This window comes from Cupressus sempervirens, chromosome 4, assembly GCF_028749045.1.
Source record: "Cupressus sempervirens isolate cs-2001-9-10 chromosome 4, ASM2874904v1, whole genome shotgun sequence".
NCBI lineage: Eukaryota > Viridiplantae > Streptophyta > Pinopsida > Cupressales > Cupressaceae > Cupressus > Cupressus sempervirens.
The window spans coordinates 856,888,137-856,910,272 of NC_143121.1; the positions used below are offsets into that span (position 1 = coordinate 856,888,137).

At 35.1% G+C, this 22,136-nt stretch overlaps 1 protein-coding gene and 1 pseudogene across 2 annotated transcripts; one reads left to right on the forward strand and one right to left on the reverse strand.

The window, feature by feature from the left end:
- Positions 1 to 1,449: 1,449 nt before the first annotated feature.
- LOC149564105 (xyloglucan endotransglucosylase/hydrolase 2-like) lies at positions 1,450 to 2,842 on the forward strand. Its single transcript, XM_089827185.1, has 4 exons — positions 1,450 to 1,677; positions 1,782 to 1,882; positions 1,990 to 2,183; positions 2,302 to 2,842. The coding sequence occupies exons 1-4, from the start codon at positions 1,515 to 1,517 to the stop codon at positions 2,666 to 2,668; spliced, it is 825 nt and encodes a 274-aa protein (XP_089683311.1). The 5' UTR covers positions 1,450 to 1,514; the 3' UTR covers positions 2,669 to 2,842.
- A 14,382-nt stretch (positions 2,843 to 17,224) lies between these two features.
- On the reverse strand, positions 17,225 to 18,392 carry LOC149564106 (xyloglucan endotransglucosylase/hydrolase 2-like; annotated as a pseudogene). The gene is made up of 4 exons (XR_016363588.1): positions 18,228 to 18,392; positions 18,021 to 18,121; positions 17,720 to 17,913; positions 17,225 to 17,602 (listed from the first exon to the last, which is right to left on the reverse strand). The product of XR_016363588.1 is annotated as a xyloglucan endotransglucosylase/hydrolase 2-like (transcript).
- Between the last annotated feature and the right edge of the window lie 3,744 nt (positions 18,393 to 22,136).

The window sequence follows — 22,136 nt, forward strand, 5'->3', positions numbered from 1 at the left end:
TATTTCTCTCTAATTATTTTGGTTTATATTAGGATTTTGGTGCTTTATCTCAAATTGTGTTTGAAATTGTTTAAAATGAATTCAGCATTAATCATGCATCTGAAGTGATTATGAGGGGTTACAATTTATTTGAAGGTCATACTGAAATAGATGGTTTGTTTCCAAGAGAGTCCATCCAAAAGAAGCCAAATTTAGCATCTATGTATGATATTTTGAAGATCGCAATGGAAGTCCATCATGAAGACACTCTAAGAAATAGTCTATATGTATTCATAGACAACATTGGCCGAATGAAAATTGAAGCTATTCATAACATATGCAAGGCTTCATTGCATCTTATTGACCACAAAGGATATTGTAAAGTTTTGTCTTCCAAAAAGAAAAAGTCATTATCTTGTATAGGTTGCCCAATAATACTTATCACCTTGGTTTGTGGGATACTAGTGAATGTAATATTAAGTATACTTGCACCATGGTAAATTTGGGCATTGCTACAAATATAAAGAGAAATAAGGTATCTATGAAGGGGTAAGGGTTGTGGGCTTTCTTCCTGTGCCTCTTATATGTAGATAATGAATTGTAAATGTATGTTCTTGAGTTGGGTGCTTATTTATTATGTCGGTTGTTAGTTTCCTCTCCTTGAAAGTAATGAGATTTAAGACATGTATGTCTTTAAGATGTTTCTCTATCACCCTCTCTGAGTGTTTATTAGATTGCTTAAGTATTTTGGTTGAGACTCGCTCTTTGCTATTTGGCTCCAATGTCATTCTACATTTCCTATAGTACTATTTTAATATCTATACACACACATTTTATGTTTTACCAATAAAAATATTAAATCAAGATAAATTTCATACTACAAAAAATAAATTTCTCATAACACAAATTGATTCGGTATCAAAACCATATATTTATTACTAATTATATAATCAAAAAATATTTATTAATTAAAGCTATGCAATCAAAGTTGACAATAAATTTTCTTACACTTTTATATATATATATAGTCGCCCATCCACATAAATATATATATTTTTATCCGACATATTGAATGAAATGAAAATCATTTTTAATTCACCATTGCAATTTAAAACGACTGCAATAACATGCCAGCCAACTAAATGGTCTCCCTCCAAGAATCCCCGATTTGAATGATAGAGAAAGGGAGAGCATTTGACCGCTCAGGGGACGGTGAGATGTCCACATCGAAGATACTTAAGTAGAGCCCCGAAACTGCACCCACGGTTAATGGAATACAGCTCTTTCATAATGCGCAAAATTACCAGCTGGAACTCCGCGTCCAACGAAAGCACAAAACCTTGTCGCGCTGGGAAAAGCAACTGCGCTCCAACTCATCCAATAAACAAATTTGGGGGAACTTTCTTTCCCCTTTCCGTCCCTTTCCTTGATCCCGTCTATATAAAACCCCTTCGATATTCTCTGCAACCCAACATTCACATCATCGTTACCTCTATCACTATTCCTACATTTTGCACTCTTTCCTTTAATTTCCAATGGAGCTGTTACCGTGTGTCCTCCTCTTAAGCCTTGCACTCGCATTCTCCCACCTTGTTTCTGCTGATTTTTACAACGACTTTGACATCACATGGGGAAATGATCGCGCTAAGATACTCGACAATGGCCAACACTTGCAGCTCACTCTCGATCAGTCCTCAGGTATGTTTATTCATCTCACTTGCTTACTTCACACGTGTGTGTTCTCTTTATAGTCTGTGGAACTGATTCTTATCTCCTCCCCTGCCTCTGCTGTATGAAAGCAGGTTCAGGGTTCCAATCCAAGAATGAATATCTCTTCGGGAAAATTGATATGCAGATCAAGCTTGTTCCTGGTAACTCCGCCGGCACTGTTACTGCATACTATGTAAGTCTCTCTCTTCAATTTACTTTGTAGGACTGAAATGTAGTAGTTCAGTATTTTGTTGTGGAAATTTGAGCATGGCCTAATAAAATGTTCATGTTCTGCTGCAGCTCTCCTCACAAGGGACTACACACGATGAAATAGACTTTGAATTCTTGGGAAACCTGTCTGGAGATCCCTATATTATGCACACCAATGTCTTTTCCCAAGGAAAAGGCAATCGGGAACAACAATTCTACCTCTGGTTTGACCCCACTGCAGACTTCCATACTTACTCTTTGCTCTGGAATCCCCAACAAATCATGTGAGTTGATAGTGTCCCTGCAACTTCAAATCAGATATTAGATGCCCTCTTTGGCTTTGCCCTTGTGCTTTTAACATCATTGCTGTAGATAATAATGTGCATTTCTGATATTGTGCAGGTTTTCTGTGGATGGAACTCCGGTGAGAGTTTTCAAGAACAACGAGGATTTGGGCGTTGCATATCCGAAGAATCAAGCGATGAGAATATATTCGAGTCTCTGGAACGCAGACGAGTGGGCGACCAGAGGCGGCGCAGTGAAGATCGACTGGAGCAAATGCCCATTTGTGGCGTCTTACGCAAATTTCAAAGCAGAGACATGCTCTGCCTCCTCTGATTGCTCAGTGAATTCATGGTACGCTGCAGAGGCGTTGGAATCCAGCGAGCAGCAGAAACTGGAATGGGTGAGGAAGAATTACATGATTTACGATTACTGTTCGGACAGTAAAAGGTTTCCACAAGGATTTCCTGCTGAATGCAGTCGCTAGGGTTTCCCCTGAGTTCAAAAGATCAACTTTGGACAATTTTCACAAGATTCTTTAATTCAAATTCTTTTATTCTTTTATTTTGTAAAAGCGATTTTCAAGCCAGGAGGCTTTATTTGTAACGATTGGATCCCAGTCAATTGAATATGTATCTCAATGTTCATTTCTTACCATTTAGGGTCCGTTTGGTTGCAAGCGTAGGAATTCAGAATTAGAATAGAAAATTTGAATGAGAATGGAGAATGAAGAATAGGAATGGAAAAATGCAATCCAATCTTGTTTATCCCTTGTTTGGTTATGCAAGCTTAAATTGGAATAGGGTTAACTTGCAATCGGCGCCATTTGAAAATATTTCTGAAGATGCAATCGGTGCCATTGGAAAATCGTTGAAATATTTGAAAATATTGAAAACAAAGTTCCAGCGCTCACCCCAGGTCAAAGCAAATTTAAAAATTTAATTAAATTTGAAAAAGTTAAAATGAATGCAAGAATAGCAATTCCAATTACAGGTATTTTTTGGAATGGACAAAAGCTCATTTTGGGGCTAAAATGAGAATACGTATTCCTATTCCCTATTCCTATTCCACGAACCAAACAAAGAATACAAATCATATTCTAATTTCCTATTCCTATTCCGGTTGTATTCCAGCAACCAAACAGGCCCTTAAAGAATTTCAAATTCTTTTAATTGTGGGCCGTTTGTTTAATTACGCCAAAGGCGTCCCTATACTGAAGTATTCCAACTTCAAAATTCCATTGACGGTACGTATTTGCTAAGAAGCAATGCAAAACGATTGAATTGTTATTGATCGTGAGATCTTTAAACTCCATTCAGCTAATGAGATTTATTGAACATAGAAGTCTATTTTGGTTTGTGCACAAGATTGGCAATATCCACGTGTCAGACGGACTAATATGATTTGCGGCAAGATACGCACAGATATGCAAAGGTGTCGTTAATGATGAGGACAATTAGTCCAACTCCATGTAGAAGACGTGGCTATGACAAATGGAGAGTCATTCATCCTAATATCCAAATAATCTCAATTTCTTATGTACAAATTGTTGGGTGATGCGACGCGCTCCCCTGCCCACAGGTGGTTAATTATGTGGTGTTTCATGTTCACTAATAGTCATGGCTTTTGGTGCAACGGTAAATGGGCCCTACAAATGAAGTTACACATACAGACGTCTCAATACGAATATTGGTAACCGGTTGCTGACCTGCCATTTAAAGCTTTCACTGAAGCAATCAACCCGCATGTCTGTCACACTTGCCACAAAATTTGTAACCGTATGTGCTATTGTAGTTGATTCCTAATTGCCCACAAATTTTTGGTGCAGTCTATAATTCTTTTGATACACAATTGCAAAGAAAGGGAAGATTGTAACCTGCAGTTCCCATTTGTGTAGAGTCTACAATGCACTTTTGGCTTCAAGGTACCATTACTGCTCATGAGGTCCTTTTCATTTTATTGCTGAATCGATTATGACTATATTTATATTTTGACTGTTGGACTGGATTGCCTTGTAACCTTTTTTTAATTTCTGATTGTAGGGTTGTGATGCCTCAGTACTGTTGAATGACATAGCGAATTTCAGAGGAGACAAGAGTGCACCACCAAACTTAAATTCGCTGAGAGTCTTTGATAGCATTATGTTGCTAGACGATTGCAATCATTTGGTCTTTGGACATTCTTGGCTGCACTCTTCAAAGTCTATTGTTGGTAAGTTCGACTTCTATACGTTTCCAAGTTCTAGAATTGCATTTAGTATTGAAAAATACTGATTGATTTGCTCATTCATTTGTAATGTCCCCATTTTAGCAGTTGACCAAGTGTGTGTGTGTTAGCCTTGTTCTACATGGGCCCGAGGGCTAACGAAGGGTTTAATGAGATCTTGGAGTGTTTTGGCCTAGTCATTTCCAATTTGGGCCAAAACGAAGTTGATTTACTCAGTTTCAGGCATACTTACTATTTTTAGTAAGTCGGCAGGACACAGTGCAGGTCAATTTTGGTGATTGGATTCGATACTCCTCGGTGAGAGCTTTCCAATGAGCTATCACTCGCATTATTCGGAGTCCGATTGCTAATACATTTTAATGCCTGAAGTTTTATTAAAGTAACGTTTAATTTAATTGTAAAATATTAAAGTGTTACTTTAATATTTATTTTATGGTGATGTGTACCCAAGGGAGACATAAGGGGTATTTTAATATATGTTTTATATTACACATCTTTTATCCCACATTGCCCATATGAGTTGAGCGGACCCTTGGGAATAGAATAAAAGGAAGCATTTGTGGCTTCATTAGACAGGTTGAATATGAGAAGAAATTGGTGTGTGAGTTGCAGCTCCGTTCTTGGCATTTGAGGACGTCTATCCTCTCTTGTAACATTCTAGACGTCATTCCCTTGGGGTTTGGCCTTTGGAATTCTTTCTTATTTGCTTCATTATTAGGCAGTTTAGTTGCATTTTCGGCTACAGGCGGATTTGGTATTTTGCTCATATCTTCTTCACTACTTGTCCGACGCTTATGCCGCTTTGAGAGAATGATATAACAAAGGTAGTGGACTGATTGAAGGACAAAGTACTGTAGCAGCAAGTTTGAAAGCATGGGCTGGAGTATTATGTCAATAATGCTGAAGTAATTAGTGAGTTGATAAATCTGGCATGTATTTGGTTTTATGAATTCTGAAAATAACATTTATTTGGTTGTAGTTCATTTCCACTTTGCATATTATTGTAGTTTTTTTCTTGTTTATGTTGTATGATACCAATTCCATGCACAAACACGACAAACAAATAAACGTTTGATTTCTGGAGTTATAAGGGGTTTAAAACATTAAACGGAGAAATAAGAAGTTGAATGCAAACTGTTTGACATAATTCCTTTCAACAATTTGGTTTAGTTTTTTTGGGACATCCAGGGGTGTCCATTACATCATTGGTATCTTGTGATTGATTGACTATATTGGCATGTGAAGGAGAACTTCGTTGACGCAAAAAAACTCACTCTCCTGTACAAATTCAACTTTAACAAAAGGTTGACACGACAATCTTATGTTTCCTATCTTTGCACTAACAATAGTTTTACTTAGATTGTGTGCAAGTGAGAAAATAGAAATGGCTGAGTATAATTTCAGACACATGCATTTGTCTTGACAAATTTATATTGCCACTTGCAGACATAGATCAATGGCATAAATACCCAATTTGAGGATGAAGAAGGCAGTTGTATTATGTTTAAACTGCGGTGGAAGTAGATTCAGAATGAATAATGCTAGTAAGTACACACTGAATTGACCCCAAACATAGTAAGTGTATTCACAGAAGTGAAGATTTTTTTAAAAAGAAATCCATGAGTCCATTGCATGGAATACCAACTATTTTGTCCTCTTTCTATAGATGGGAATGGGAAATAGATTGGAAACATTATGTGGGCATGCCTATGGGGCAAAACAACACCATCAGCTTTGGATCCATGCACAGGGAGCATTTGTTGTCCTTTTTTGTGTGAACCTACCGCTTGTTGTGTGGGCATACAATGAACAACATTCTAATTGCATTTGGATAGAACCCTTTGATATTAATTCCAGTTTGTTTGGTTGTGCAGCTCTTCAACCTCGTTGTGAGATTTCTCCAATATCACAGAGTATTGTCTTTCCCATGATGCTATGCTCTACAATTTCTTTGTGTTTCCATGTTCCCATGTGCTGGGTTCTGGTATAGAAAAGTGGATTAGGAAATAAAGGGGTTGCCTTGACAAACAACATTTCCTATTGGTTCAACGCCATACTTCTTTAACCATATATTAATACTTCACCTACATACACTTTTCATGGGAGGCTTTTCATGATATTAAATATTTTCTCAAACTTACCATTCCACTTGCATTAATTATCTCTCGTCTACTACTTTAATCTATTAGAATTTGAAATAAAAATATGTCAATTCAATCAAATAACATTAAACACTTGTTTGGTTATTATTTTAATTAAATTGGTGATTCATTCTAATTTTAGATTATAGGCCATACAATTATTAAATAGGTGATTCATTTTCATTGAAGCCAAATGTTTGCTAATTTTTAAATTATAGGCCACTAAATTATTGATGATTTTAATGATTTTATGGTCATTGTATTTTTAATGATTCATTTTAGGTGAATCAATCTAATCTACTTAACTCTATGTATGAAAATTGATTTAATTTGATCACTTGTAATAAACATTCACTCTTTACCCTATCTCTCCTCCTTGGTGTGTATTAGCGTATGTTGCAATAATTGTGATACATAATCTCATTTTTCTTTTATCTTATTGTATTTTCACTATTGCATTCACTTCTGTACAAGTAACACAATAATTATATTATTATATATTGTTATGTATCAATCACTAGTAATTAATTTCAAAAGCTTTCGTATTTATTTATTAATTAAATCTATTAAACAATTTATTTATCTCCAAGATGATTGGCTCAATTCAATTTGTATTATACGAGCCCTTTTTTGGGAGGAGCCCCATATTACATTTTTCCAGCTAAAATGTTGTAAGTAACCTCTTAATTCATTTCAAACATATACAATATTTATTATTCTTTCCCTTAATGATTAATTTAATATAAAATAAATACACATCTAAATCTATTGATATTTTTAACATTTTAATTATAATCAAATGCTAAATAAAAACCTAATTGTCCATTATCCTTTTAAACAAATATTGTACTAATTCAAGGACATAATATACCACACTTCCACATCTATGAACAAAATTAGCTTGGTTCACCAAATTTAAATAAATATCTAAATATTATTAAAAATGAAGTTTTCAATTAGTATTCGGTGTTCTCCGTCTTTTTATTTAGAAAAGTTAAAAATAAATAAAATAATAATTTGAATAAAATACAAGTAACTATTTTTTTATTAATTCAATATTCCTTAAGCTTTCATAATTATTTACTAATAGTATCTATCATATAATGATTATTTCACTCTTTTATATTTTACTTGATGAATTTGTTGTAACTTAGGGAAAATACAAACCACTACTAGCACTTGTGTTAAAAAAGAAATAATAGTGTTCACCAAACTTCTACACTTGACCATATGTAAACAAGATCTTTATGTATAGGGTTAGTATTGTAGACATTGCTAGGGTAAGGTCCTACATTGTGCTTGCTATTGTGGTTAGGGTTACAATTATGTTTAAGATTAGGTTGAGGTTTTCTTTTAGGGATAGAGCTAATTTTATGGTTAAATTTAGGGCTTTTATTAAACGTATGATAATGGTTTGAATTTATGTCAAAGCTAGACGTGTATTTATAGTATGGGTTTTAATTTTATATAATATTACAATTATTGTTAAGAACATGGTTTAATATTTGCAATAAGATTCAAGGTTAATGATTATGATAATGGAGCATGATTATCTTCTACATTGATAAGTTTCATTAAATTTAATTAAGGTTTATGATGGATAGTAGTAAAAATAGAAAAGTTTTTCTTTCCATGCCTTGATCTCATTTGCTTCGATTCATCCATATTAAACCCTTAAAGCTTAAAATGATAATAGCTCAAATATTCCATAGTCCAAACAAGCCCAATATGTGTGTATGCTTTAAACTAAATAAACTTCAAATAACAATATGACTAATGAAAACTCTAAATAAAATTATTTTGGTTATTGGAGTAATGAATTAGCTCAAACATAAGTAGATCTATATGTGTTATTATCCAAATAAATAAACCAAATATTTTTCTAAATTGACCTTTAATATATGTTTAACGTACCCATCGCACCACCTTAGCTACAATCACTAGTTATATGGTGGTCATCCTTAAGAACCTTTTCTTTACCTTTTATAATATAATAAAGAAACATTTAACATATCATGATTAATAGAGGATCCCCTATCTTAAGTGCATTTCGATAATAAATAAATTATATCAATGGTTGTAATTCTAAAGTTGTTAATGTTGATGATAATTAAAAAAAAATCTTAGTTTCTAAAAGTAATCAATTATGTCTTGTTATATCAACTATATAAGATTAGGTATCCCTTTTACATGAACATTCTTCTTTTTGAGTTGTTGTGGACATATTAACAAAAAAACATGTTGATGTGGCATCATATTTGATGATATCTAGAAGCTTCGATAAAGAATTGGGAGTGATTTGAAATTTCCACATATGATATTGAGAAGTGCAAGTTGGGTTGATCAAAGACTAGGTCCTCTCCTCTAATAGAGTGATATGGTAACACGTGTTTTGAACTAATTTTGTACTTCTATTTTTGAACTATTTCTTAAAGTGTGCTTCTAGACATTTTAGCCAAGTATACTAATTTATCAATATCTTTGATATATCTTATTCTAAGCAACAAGTGCCCTTGTAGAGATGGAGTCCCTACCTTCTAAAGAAATGAGAGTAGTGATCAAGTTGCGAGTTATAAACATATGTGTAGCTATCTCCAATGTTTCATTTTTCAATACAATAGAATAATATTTAGATACTTCAATTTCATATTGTTATTAGTTTGTGCTTTTCTTTATTCACATATGAAATCATGTACTAAATTACTTTATGAGAGAAGCCACAAACAAAAATACAAAGTGTGATCAACCATACTTTCTAATGAGATGGTGGACTATATCTCCACCTTCTTGTTTAGAGGTGGTAAATTATGGTTGGGGAGTAAGAAAAGTTCTCTTTAAATGAGCTATAATGCATGGTGAGAATCTAACCATTTTTTCTCCAGCTTTCAAAGATGGTGTTCATTAACATGATATATCTATTTATTTGTGTGATTTTCTATTTCTAGAAATGAAGAATTGTGAACCATTGAAAACAACTTCCAATAATATTTTGACTCTAAAATCATGTAGAACAAATAGGTGCAAATAAGGATTCCTTGCTTGGGGATACCAAACTCATACAGATTTCTCGAAGGCGAGAAAATAAGGAGTGCGACTTCAACATCACAAAGAAAAAATAGTATTAACTTTGCACCAATATTACCAATAATACTAATGAAAGATTGTTCAAGGCAATGCCTTCCAACTTGAAAACCTCTTCAGTTGAAGATCTTATAGCTGAGGGTTTTTCTTTAAGAAGAAGAAACAACAAGAATAAAGATAATCATGTGATGTGAAACCCAAAAATGGTTTCCACAAACCTTTATTCAAAGCTTAAAAGTATATAGAATAAAAGAAATGTCTAAGTATGGTGAACAAATCATTACAGAAACAACTATGGAAAGATGTAATTACTGCACTTAAACCTATGTTGCCAAAGATTTTTCAAGCCCAAAATAGTCTTATATCCCAAAAAAATCTACAAAAAACACTCCTAAAAGAGTGAGTGCATATAATAAATTAAAACCCTAACTCCTAGAAGAGAGTTTATGCTTTGCATGTTTGCACAATTTGAAAAAAAAAATTGTATATACCTACACAGTGCAAAAGTTGTACAATGCTAAAGCTCCACAGTTTGCTAGTATACACTGACAATTTTGGAATGAACAAAATATACTAAATCGTAGCCTACTGAAACTATTAACTTATAGCCTACTAAAATCCCAACCACAATGTCACTAAGTAAATTGACAAGGCGATGTGATTCCTAGTCCCTCATGTCGATGGTCCTCCAAATTGCTTACTAATTACTATTGATGTCCTACACCTACACCTCTTTAATGGACAATAAATAAATCATTATTATCATTGCATGTCTTCTTGCATTTTTTCCCCATTTTTAATTTTGGGAAAATGTATTTAACCCTTACAAAATTTATTTTTAGCCAATCAAAAAATTGAAAATAATATCTAATAATTATATGTTTAAATCTAACCTTTTAAACTCATAAATATGTTGCTTGATTAGCAAAAAAATAAAATAGATTTGGGGTCAACTAAAATCATTAGTTTCCTACCTTGTATAAGAAAGGAACTAAAAAATTGTAAAATAGTATCTACATTCATCAACATCTGTCACCTACTCAACTAAAATACAAGCTATAACAAATAAAATAAAATAAATCAAGGCACCATATTATCTGTTAAAAAGAAAGGTGATTTTATGGGCTAATGATAAAGCCACTAAGCTGGAAATGAAATGAAAGATCATGTGAATGCCAATATTGATTCTTGTGCTAATGCTAAGGCCATTCACATGGTACATAATGCAGCCAACAATGATATAGAAAAGTAGTGAAAACTTTTTCTCTTTCCACTGATAGGTTGGATTTTCTAAGGAACATTGTTGGATGCATTTTGGACTATTTTTTGTAGTTAAGTACAAAAATTTGACAATATCATTTTTAATAGACCTTAACCTCTGGCTTATGAAGCATGGCTTAAAATGTCAAGTTCAATTAGAATTAATTCCAGTAACAGTGGAACAAAACTATGCCAAATCCTATGCCCAATAACAAATCAATGGCCATCTGTTCTTCTCATCATTTGTTGACCATTGATTTCAAAAATTTAGGTCCTCTATTTCATATGGAAAATGCCTTTAGTATAATTATAAGTGTCTTCAATAGTAAATTTTTTGATGTGTACCATGAATTAATAGAGAAATCAAAGGAGTAAACTTAAAAATAGATCCATTGGGAACTCATTACAACACTAGAAAGCTATACGAGAATAGTGATATCGAGATGCAAGGATGTCATGAATGTTGATTGTAAAAGATAATGAATGGGACTTACATATAAGCAAGGTAGAGTAGGAATGGAAAGTACCAAGAAAATTTTCAATTGAGTTGGAGCACAGTTTGAATTTGGAAAGAGATAAAGGCTTTAGATTTTGTTGTGGGCAAAGTTCCAACTAGAAGAGTAATGTTGTGTACAACTGGCATGGATCCCTAAATGGTTAATATTCCATAATTATGGTGTAGTTTCTAGGATCTTATGTGGTGTCTTGGATGTTGACCTCATTTATATTTTATTTATATTTTTTTAATAAATAGGATCTATATTTCTATTTATTTATCAACAAGAGAATAGATATATAATATTGGTAAAAAGTGATGAGCAGACAAAGTTATATTTTTAAAGCACAAAGATTAATCAATGTTGATCATGAATAAATTTTGATGCAGGAGCATCTTGGGGTAGTTGGCTATCCTGCATGATTAAGGGATTTTGATGGGGTTGAGTAGACCTATTTGGGTCTTGGGTAATTAATTTTGATGTATTTAATAAGTGTTGTAAGCCTTTAAAGGCATTTGGTATTTAATTTATGTTGGAGGCCGACTTGTGGCTCTTCAAGTAGTTAATGTAAGGGATAATTAATTTGTAGCATACTAGGCTGACTTTTGGCTTAGATTGGTATAAGTAGGGGTTATGGTGAAGTCTTTAGTCATTATTCATCCATCTTGGAGAAGAGGTGGTAGAGGAGAGAATTTTGAGAAAAGCTAATAGCTAAGGCTTGGGAAACAAGGAGATTGCTTGTTGGGCTCGCGAGTACTAATTGGATCCTCCTTGGAGATTTCTACTAGAGTATGGTTGTAGACTAGCTAGGGTTTGAATTGGATATTAAGGGACCTTTTAGAACTATTACTTGCTTTGTATTTGGCCATAATTGGGAAGGCCTTATAGCCCAACACATTACACGTAATCAGTTATATCTATGAATAAATTATTGTGACATGGCTTCAAATCTGGCATTGTTATTTATCTTTCGTTGTGTGGTTATTTTTTGGGGGCTAGGACATCTCCTTTAAGGATTCTCCTACCTTAGACTACATCAAGTGGTATCAAAGCGAGAGTTCCTAAGCATGTAGACAAATCACTGAATGTGAGGCACTTTGCACAAGGTCTTATGAAGTGGATTTATTAGGGTTTGTGAAAATATTGGAAGATTCCTATAATAAGACTGGACCTTAAGGAGATTGATGATCTTAGTGATGTTGTGGAAGAAAGGATCTCAGAGAAGGTTAAAGCATTTTTTAGATCTGAAATAGAGGAGGTTAAAGCCACTTTCAGATCTGAGATGGTGTTGATGAAGAGTGATATGATTGCTGAGATCATAAGTGCTATAAGTGGTGTACCTAAGCATATGGGTACCAAAGATGGTTATGAGGAAGCTATTGAAGACTTTCAATTTGTTGGATTGAGTGGTGAGGCTAGAATTGATCATATGGAGGGACCTGTGGGAAATAGGGTTGGTCAATTTGCTTGCCTTGGATCTTAGTTATAGTTGAAGCATAAGATGGATGTTTCTAATTTTTCAAGTACTTTGAATCTTGAAGACCTGATTGATTGGATTGGTGAACTGGAAGACTACTTTGAGCTTGACTATATTGAGGATCCACTCAAAGTAAGGTTGGAACAAACTAAGCTAAAGGGACATGCTGCTCTTTGGTGGAAAGAACTGCAGTGAGATAGAGAAGAAGACGGTGAAATGAAGATCACTAGATGGAGGTTGATGGTGACTAATTTGAAGGGTAAGTTTGTTCCTATTGATTGTGAACTTGAGTTGTTTAAGAGGTTGTAAAGTCTAAAACAAAAAGATATGTCTGTGAAAGATTATACTGAGGAGTTCTATAAATTGACTATTCGGTCTGAGCACAGAGAATTGTCAAAGGAAAAGGTAGCTTGGTACATTAATGGTTTGAGATTCAGTATTCAAGATGAGATTGGTATGTTGAATATTTCATCAGTTGAGGATGCCTATCAGTATGCTTTCAAAGAAAAGGAGAAGTTGAAGAGAAAGAATCAAGGTAGCTCTCGAGGGAAGGAGAAGTGGGACTACTTGGCAAAGGCTAAACCAAGAATAGAAGATGAACCAAAACCTGTTGATTAGAAGAGAAGGATAGGTAGAGGTGAGTTTAAGAGTACTTGTTTTAGATGTCATGAAGAAGGACATAGAGCTTATGAGTCTTTGCAAAAGGCTGGTGATAGGAAAGTTGTTGTGAATAAGGTTGAAGACCATGAACCTGAGCAAGGAGAAATTTTATTGGCTCAGCGAGTATTGGTTGGTTAGAGGACACTAGAATCTTGTTAGAGGAGTAATTTGTTCAGGACTCGTTGGAAGTCTAGTGGTAAAATCTGCAATGTGATTGTAGATGGTGGTAGTACCGATAACCTTATTGCTAAGGAGATGGTTCAAAAACTTGGTTTGAAGAGAGTGAGACATCCTTATCCTTATAGGATTAGCTAGTTGTGAGGTGAGAATGCGTTGGAAGTGAGCGAGTAGTGCCTTGTTGATTTCCAGATTTGGTAGTGTAAGGATCAAGTGTTGTGTGATATTGTGGACATGAACAATTGTCATGTGTTTCTTAGTAGACCTTGGTAGTATGATTGCAAGGTTGTGCATGATTGTGTCAAAAATGTGTTTACAATTAATAAAGGTGGTAGGAAGCATTCCCTAATTCATTTGTGGAATGAAGAGGTCAATAGAAGGAACCTAAGTATTGGTAGCTGAGTTGAGTTGGCAGATTTTGAAAGGGTTAGCGATTAGTGTGGATAGAAAACTTGTGGAACACCAAGGATCGAAAAGTGGAAGAAGAGCAAGGGAAAGAGTGTACAAGTTGAAGACTTTGAGGACATTTATGTGAAGAACCAATTTGGGATTTATGTGTTGGATCACGAAAGATGTTCTTCTAGGTACTGAGAACATCTTTTTGCACCTAGGGAGTTTGATGCAGGAGCATCCTAGGGTAGTTAGCTATCCTGTGTGATTAAGGGATTTTGGTAGGGTTGAGTGGACCTATTTAATTTATGTATTTAATAAGTATTATGATCCTTTAAAGGCATTTGATATATAATTTATATTGGAGGCCAACTTGTGGCACTTCAAGTAGTTAATGTAAGGGATGTTTAATTTTTAGCATACTAGGCCAACTTGTGGCTTAGATTGGTATAAGTAGGGGTTGTGGTGAAGTCTTTAGTCATTATTCATCCATCTTGGAGAAGAGGAGGTGGTAGAGGAGTGAATTTTGAGAAAGGCTAGTAACTGAGGCTCTAGAAATAGAAGATTGCTTGGTGGGCTTATGAGTACCACTTTGATCTTCCTTGGAGATTTCTACCAAAGTGTGGATTTGGACTAGCTAGGGTTTGGATTGGATCTTAAGGGATCTTGCAAAACTATTACTTGGTTTGTATTTGGCCATAATTGGGAAGGTCTTACACCCTAGTACATTGCATGTAATCAGTTATATCTATGAATAAATTATTGTGACTTGGCTTCAAATCTTGCATTGTTGTGTATCTTCCATTGTGTGGTTATTTGTTGTGATTCTCCTACCTTGTAGTACATCAAATTTCTAGTAAATCATAAAGCTTGATTAATAATAAACACATCAGAATTTTCCAGTGGTCTAAGTAGGACTACTAAGAGGAGAATTGTGATCATTATGTTTACAACACATCAACAAAATTGGTACTATCATCAATAGGCTTTCGATCAATAAGAGCACCCTTCCCCTCTTGATATTATGTATATGGTCTAAGAGAACCACATCAATGAGAATAGATTTAGGGTGGCCAAGAGGGACAAGACCATTGAAAAATAACACAATCACCATATCCTCAAAACTTGGTATTAAAATCCATAATCTTGTATAGAAGATTGACTGTGACCATGCTTTTAACCATAAGGCACAAAATAAGTAGGAGTTAAGGCCCTAAATATCATGCAAGGAGCATTGCTCTAGTACTTGTGGTTATACATATATTCATCAAATTTAGTCTATCTCACAACCATTTCTAAACACTTTACATATTAAAAAAAAATATGGGAGAGAAAATTACATGAAACCAAAAGTACTCATTATGAGATTTGTGACCTTCATCATTAATATTTTAATTTGTGTTCAATGAAATTACTTTGATGTTAATTTGTTTACCATGGTCCACAATTGTGCGTGGAGTTAATCACTTCGTTCGATTGTGCATGGAGTTAATCACTTAATTTGATTGTGCATGGAGTTAATTGCTCCATTCGATTGAGCATATTCATCGTACATGAATTAAAAAAATTGACAAATATGTGTTTGTACATGCATGTGCACGCATGTAGAATGGCAACTTATGACATCTAGAATGTCTATTCAAGTGAGAACCATATTGTTTATAAAAGTTATAATTCATTAAATAGAGCAATATGATTATTTTGTACTTAAAAATTATAAAAAAATTTCAAATTGTGTTGAAAGAGATTAGTAATAATATACTTCAAATAAACATGGAAAAGTTCATAATCTAAATAAGATAATTGCAATATGAAAATTTAAAGATTGATTTTTATATTAAAATTAGAAATGTTATAATAAAAGGTTTACAATTCAAATTACATATTAGATTAATTATACAATAAAACTTAGAAAACTACCAAATTAATGTCAAAATCAATATATATCGAACTATAGTTCACTAAAAAAATAAAATTTTGATTTGCTTGGATCTATATGTTTTCTCAAAGGTGTTCTATATATAGTACTCCCCTAGAACAAGAATAATGACATATAATTGTAATAAAGATAGCATATCATTGTCATATAAGGTGTAAGACTATATGCTTGCATAACATAAAAGTGATGCTAATTATTGACTAGAGAATAATAAACTGACATAGAAGTACTTCTATATAAACATAGATATAGACATCTACAATATAAATTGAACATGATTGTACAAAAATTGATATACGATTATACATAAATTGAAAAGTCTTACATACTTGTAAAGAGAGGAGGATTTTTTTAACAAATTTATTAAAGAAAATTTAACAATCACGTTTCTTAAATATTGTCTACCCAAATATCATAATACGATGTGAATTTGTTTTTTATTTTTAATTAATACAACAAAAAATGTAAAGTAAACATTGTGTTTCCATTAATGATGACTAATGAAACCCAAATGATCAAACGTGAAAGACTCATTTGAGTGGCTTTGGAGAGCATGATGATTGTCCCATACAAACTACATAGTAGAACTTTGAGCATCTTTAAGCAATTCTATTCTTAATGACATGTAGGAGTAAAGGTGTCTTCAATGACAAATTTATTATGGGAGAGGCTAATCTCGAGACAAAATGCACTAAATTCACTAAAGACTAAACAAAGTACTTTTTTTTCCCATATTCACAAAAACATAGTGATTTTTTTCCAAATTTTTTACTGTTTTTGACTACAAACTATGTAGATCATGAAGATCAAATGTTGAAATTTTGGAAAAATATTCATACTATTTTCAATTTTTCAAAAATTGGTCAACTGTAAAGTTTGTAGGGAGAATAAGGGCGTCCATTTACTATTGGTGGAGGCATCAGTAATATGACACTTAAACGTAAATGCGTAGAGGCAAAACTCTGAGTTCAATATCCCCACTCCGCCCTCCCCCTCTCTGCCGAAATACTAAAAAACTGCAAAAATTTTGAACTCTACAAATGATAACAAATGCACTGTATATTTCATTGATAGGAATCATATCGTTGGAAAAAAAAAGCCTCTTGGCCTTAAAAATCATTGCAAAAAATGAAAGAACAAAAAATGAAAGAATAAAAGAATTTGATGGAACTTGGTGGCGCTTGATCCTCTGATCTTAGTTGGATGCCTAGCGAGTGCATTCGGAAGGGAATCCCTGTGGAAACCTCTTTTTGTCTGAACAGTAATTGTATATCACGTAATTCTTCCTCACACATTCAAGTTTTTGCTGCTCACTCGACTCCAATGCCTTTGCATCGTACCATGAATTCACAGAGCAATCAGAGGAGGCAGAGCATGCCTCTGCTTTCAAATTTGTGTAAGATGCCACAAATGGTGATTTTCTCCGGTTGATCTTCACTGCACCGCCTCTAGTCACCCACTTGTCAGCGTTCTAGAGGCTTGAATATATTCTCATTGCTTGATTATTCGGATATGCAATGCCCAAATCCTCTTTGTTCTTGAACACGCTCACCGGCGTTCCATCCACAAAAAACTTGCACAATATCAGAAATACACATTATTAACTAGGAAACTCATGTCAAAAGTAGAGGGCTAGGCCAAATGGGGCATTCACTGGTTAATCTGAAGTTGTGTGGACATTAGTATCAACTCACATGATTTGCTTGGGGTTCCAAAGGAGGAAGTGTGGAAGTCTACAGTGGGGTCAAACCAAAGGTAGAATTGTTGTTTGCAGTTGCCTTTTCCCTGAGAGAACACATTGGTGTGCATTATGTCCAGATCCCCTGACAGATTCCCTAGGAACTCGAAGTCTATCTCGTCGTGTGTAGCCCCTTGCGAGGAGAGTTGCGGCAGAATATAACCATTTTATTAGGCCATGCTCAAATTCCCACGACAATACAAATACCAACCACTACTAACTTTAGGTCAAATAATCTATTGAAGAGACTTACATAGTAAGCATTAATTGTTCTGGCAGAGTTACCAAGAATGAGCTTAATTTGCATATCAATTTTTTTGAAGAGGTATTCATTGTTCGATTGGAACCCTGAACCTGTTCAAATACAGTAAAGGCAGGGGAGGAGATCGGGATTTGTTCCACATACTGTAAAGAAAATATATCTATATTAAGTAAGCAAAAGAGGTGAATAAAAATATACCAGAGAAATGATCGAGAGTGAGCTGCAAGTGTTGGCCATTATTGAGTATCTTAGCATGATCATTTCCCCATGTGATGTCAAAGTCGTTGTAAAAATCAGCAGAAACAAATTGGGAGAAAGTGAGTGCAAGGCTCAAGAGGAGGACACAGAGAATGAGGTCCATTTGGAAATGAAGACAAAGGAGGTAAAATGTCTAAATATAGGGAAGGTCAGGAGAGGAAGGGAAAGTAACAGGATATGTCTAGGGAAGATATTAAATAGATGAGTTGGAGCGCGCTTTGTATTGACAGCAAGGCGAGGTTTTGGGATTTGGGTTTTGTTGCAGCACAAGGAGTTCTAGTTGGCATAGTTATGTGTATTAAAAGGTATGAGACAGTTGTATGGATTTGGAGGCCATCTCAAATGCAACGTCTTAGATGTGATGTTTCATCGTCATACTAACCGGCCAAATGTAGCATAAAGGCCTTTTTCCCACTTTCCAAAAGGTGGTAGGTGGGGGAGGACCATCTACTCGTACCTAATTTATACTAGTATGTAGATTTTTTTTTTTTTTGATGAATAGACCTTTTTCATTAACTAAAATTTAAAGATACATATTCATAAAAAAGTGGCTGAAGGAATACAGGATCACCTCGCAAGTTCAAATGGCCCAAGGCTGGAGATCAACTATTCATCAAAAAACATATAAAAGAAAAAAAATAAAACCCTCAGGCTGCAAGAGCAATGCTAGCCGAAGGAGGGTCTTTATCATTAGAACCCCAGAAGTCCTTGGGGTTATTGGTTGGCTCAAGGGGAGCCCAACTGTCAGCAGCAGCAACATCTTTATCAGCATCATTATCTCTATCTTCCTCAACCCTGGAAGGAGAAATGGATAAATCCAGCCAAGGGAAAGCCCACTTGGGGTCATGGTGAGCAGATGGTCAACCTGCATTAGCAACAGTAGACAAGCCATCAGGGACCAACCCGAGCCAAGCCTCCGAGGAGGTGAGGCCAAGCGGCGACAACCACAAAAGCCACCACTGGAAGAGTGGCAATGAGGTTGCAACCTAGGGGTCTACTAGTGGCAAGCAGAACTACTTTGGCCTCACTAGCGACTGCGAGGAGGAGTGTAGTCATCAGATAAAGCATCTGAAGGCACTCGAGAAACTGTACAAGGGACATTTCCCCAGTGAGCAAGTAGCTCCTACAGGTGAGCCACTTCTAGTGCAACTGTGTTATTTTGTACTTGAATCTGCATCATGACATTATTACACATATGTGCTTTAAAGTACATTGCAACATGAATATCAAGAAAGCTATGAGAGAATAAAACAATATTGCAATCTTTCCAGATTGTAAACAATATCTCCATTCTAAAAGCATGCCAAATCTAGGCATATCTAAAAGGGAGTTTGGGAGTATCAGCCATAACCACAATATGCCAAGTGAAGGCTTGTAGATGTAAAGGCTTTAAAATATCATAAATCTAGAGCCAATAATTTTGAGCTCTTCTACAAAACCAAAAAATATACAGAAAGCTTTCAGTCCAACCACAAAAAGGGCATCTAGGATAAAGAACTCCCAAATGTCGGAGCCAAGGACCCAAAGGAGAACTCTAGAAAAGGAGACACTAGGTGAAGTGAGCATTATTTGGCTCAGTGATGGCATGCCAGATAGTGGAAAATCTAGGACTCCAAGTCTTATGCGAAGAGTGCAAATGTCAATGCTAGTTAAGGCTATCAACCATCAAAAGATGGGGCACCAGCCACCGATACCCCAGCCTAGGCTTATAACTAGTCATTGGAGTGGAAGAGTACCATTTTCAATCTTTCCATCAAGGGCAGGATGAGTGACTTCCAAGGTTGTGTAACAAATTGGGAGGAACCATAGAAACTAGAAGATCAATTATATGTCAATCTAGACAGGTAAGCCTAAACTACACCTGTAGATCCTCCCATGAGTGAAGGCTCATAGTAACCCTGGAGAATAAATCTTTAGGTGTTTTAATACCCCTGTGAAATAAATGCAAAGCACTTGCACCTTGAATCTTGGCTAAAGGAACACCTTGAGTGACAAACAAGGGTGACCACCAAAGGTTTTATTGGTTCATTGAGAGCCCATCTCTGAATCCATTACCAACCCATCAAAGCCAAGGTTTGATGGCTTCTCAAGATTTCCAAATGCTCTTAAATCTGAATAGGTTCAAAAATCAAAAGAAGGGTTTGAAAACCAATCACCTTCTAGGTCAGTCGGTTAACTAGAAAGACTAAAGAAATGCAGTGCAATAACAAAATTTTCTAGGGCCTATTTCTAGTGAGAGCTCGTATGACCCACTTGGTGCAGAGGGCTATTCCCTATTTGCAAGTGGAAAGCAAGCCAAGACCATCAGAATCCTTGGGTAAACAACAGAAGTCCCAGGCAACTTTATGAAAGCCATGATGCACGACATCAGAGGCCTAGAGAAAGTCCCTAAGAAGACATTCAAGCTTAAGGTACAAGGCTTTAGAGGGAGCCCAACAAGAAGAATAGTACACATGAGTAGCAACAAGTACTTGGGATCATATTTGAAACTTTCCTGCAAGTGAAAGGGGCTTAGTGATCTAATATTCCAATTTCTTCTCAATTTGAGCAAGCACAACATTCCACAACTCCACACGAGATGCTTGAAAAGAAAAGGGAATGCCCAAAATTTTAAAAATTTCACCATGTTGGACCCATTTCCACCCATATTGTTGCAACTAGTGAGAGCCTAGTAAAAAAGATTCTAGGTAGCAAAGGGTTTTGTGCCATTGGATAGCAGACTCTAAAGTAAGGAAAAAAGTATCCAAACACTACAAAACAGTGGCAATATTCTCCTCATCCTCAATCAAAGTGAGGAAAGAATCAGCTGCAAAATGACCATTAACCAACTGAGTGGTTGACTCAGTTAAAGAAATACTACGCACCAACCCTCATGAATTGGCATTGGCCAGCAGATAACCAAAGCCCTCGGTTGCCAAAACATAGAGAGAAGCTACAAGAGTACAACCTTGATGGATAGATCTGAAGAGCCCCAAAGCTTTAGACTGATGACCATTAATGGTGATGCAAGCAAAGGCATCCCCAAAAAGAATCTACACCAATTGATTAAATATTGGGCCGAAACCCAAAGCTTGAAGCATGGCTAAAATAAAAGGTCATTCAATTCGGTCATATGCTTTGGTGAAATCAATCTTCAAGAATAGGGCTTGTTGTTTGGATTTCCTAGCCCACTCCATACCTTCCCAAAGATCAATGATGTTGTCCAAGATATAACGGGACTTTATGAAACGAGTTTGTTCAAGTCGAACAATTTGAGATAGCAAATGTTGAATTTTTAAGAGAGATGGCTTTGGCAATGATTTTGTAGGAGACGTTCAACAAGGTGATGGGCCTCTAGATGCAAATTTCTTCACGATCGCCAACTTTAGGTATGAATTTAATATTCCCTTTATTAATGATGTTTCCCAATGAATTAGAGTTGTGTGCTTCTTGATAAACATGAAGCAAATCAAGGTCAATATCATCCCAAAGCACCTTTTTATCGAGATTTAAGGCCGACATGTAATTACTAATTATAACCCTAACGTGGCAAAAATACTTGTATAAAAGGGCTTAGGGTTAGGGATTGTTTCATAAGGTGATGAGAAAATTGGTTCTTCCAGTGGTATTTAGCTATAAGGGATTATGGATTGTAATCAGGTTGTAATCACTAGATCGTAAAATATTGCACTTGCTATTTGGTAGATGTAGCCCAGGGTTTGGGTGAACCATGTTAAATCTTGGTGTCTTGTGTCCTTTCTGTGTGATCTATTATTTTCTGATATTGGTTATATTTGCATGTAATTGTTATTTCTATTTGTAGTTTGATCCTAACAAGAGGTATCAGAGCGAGGTTTGTTTTTCAATTAT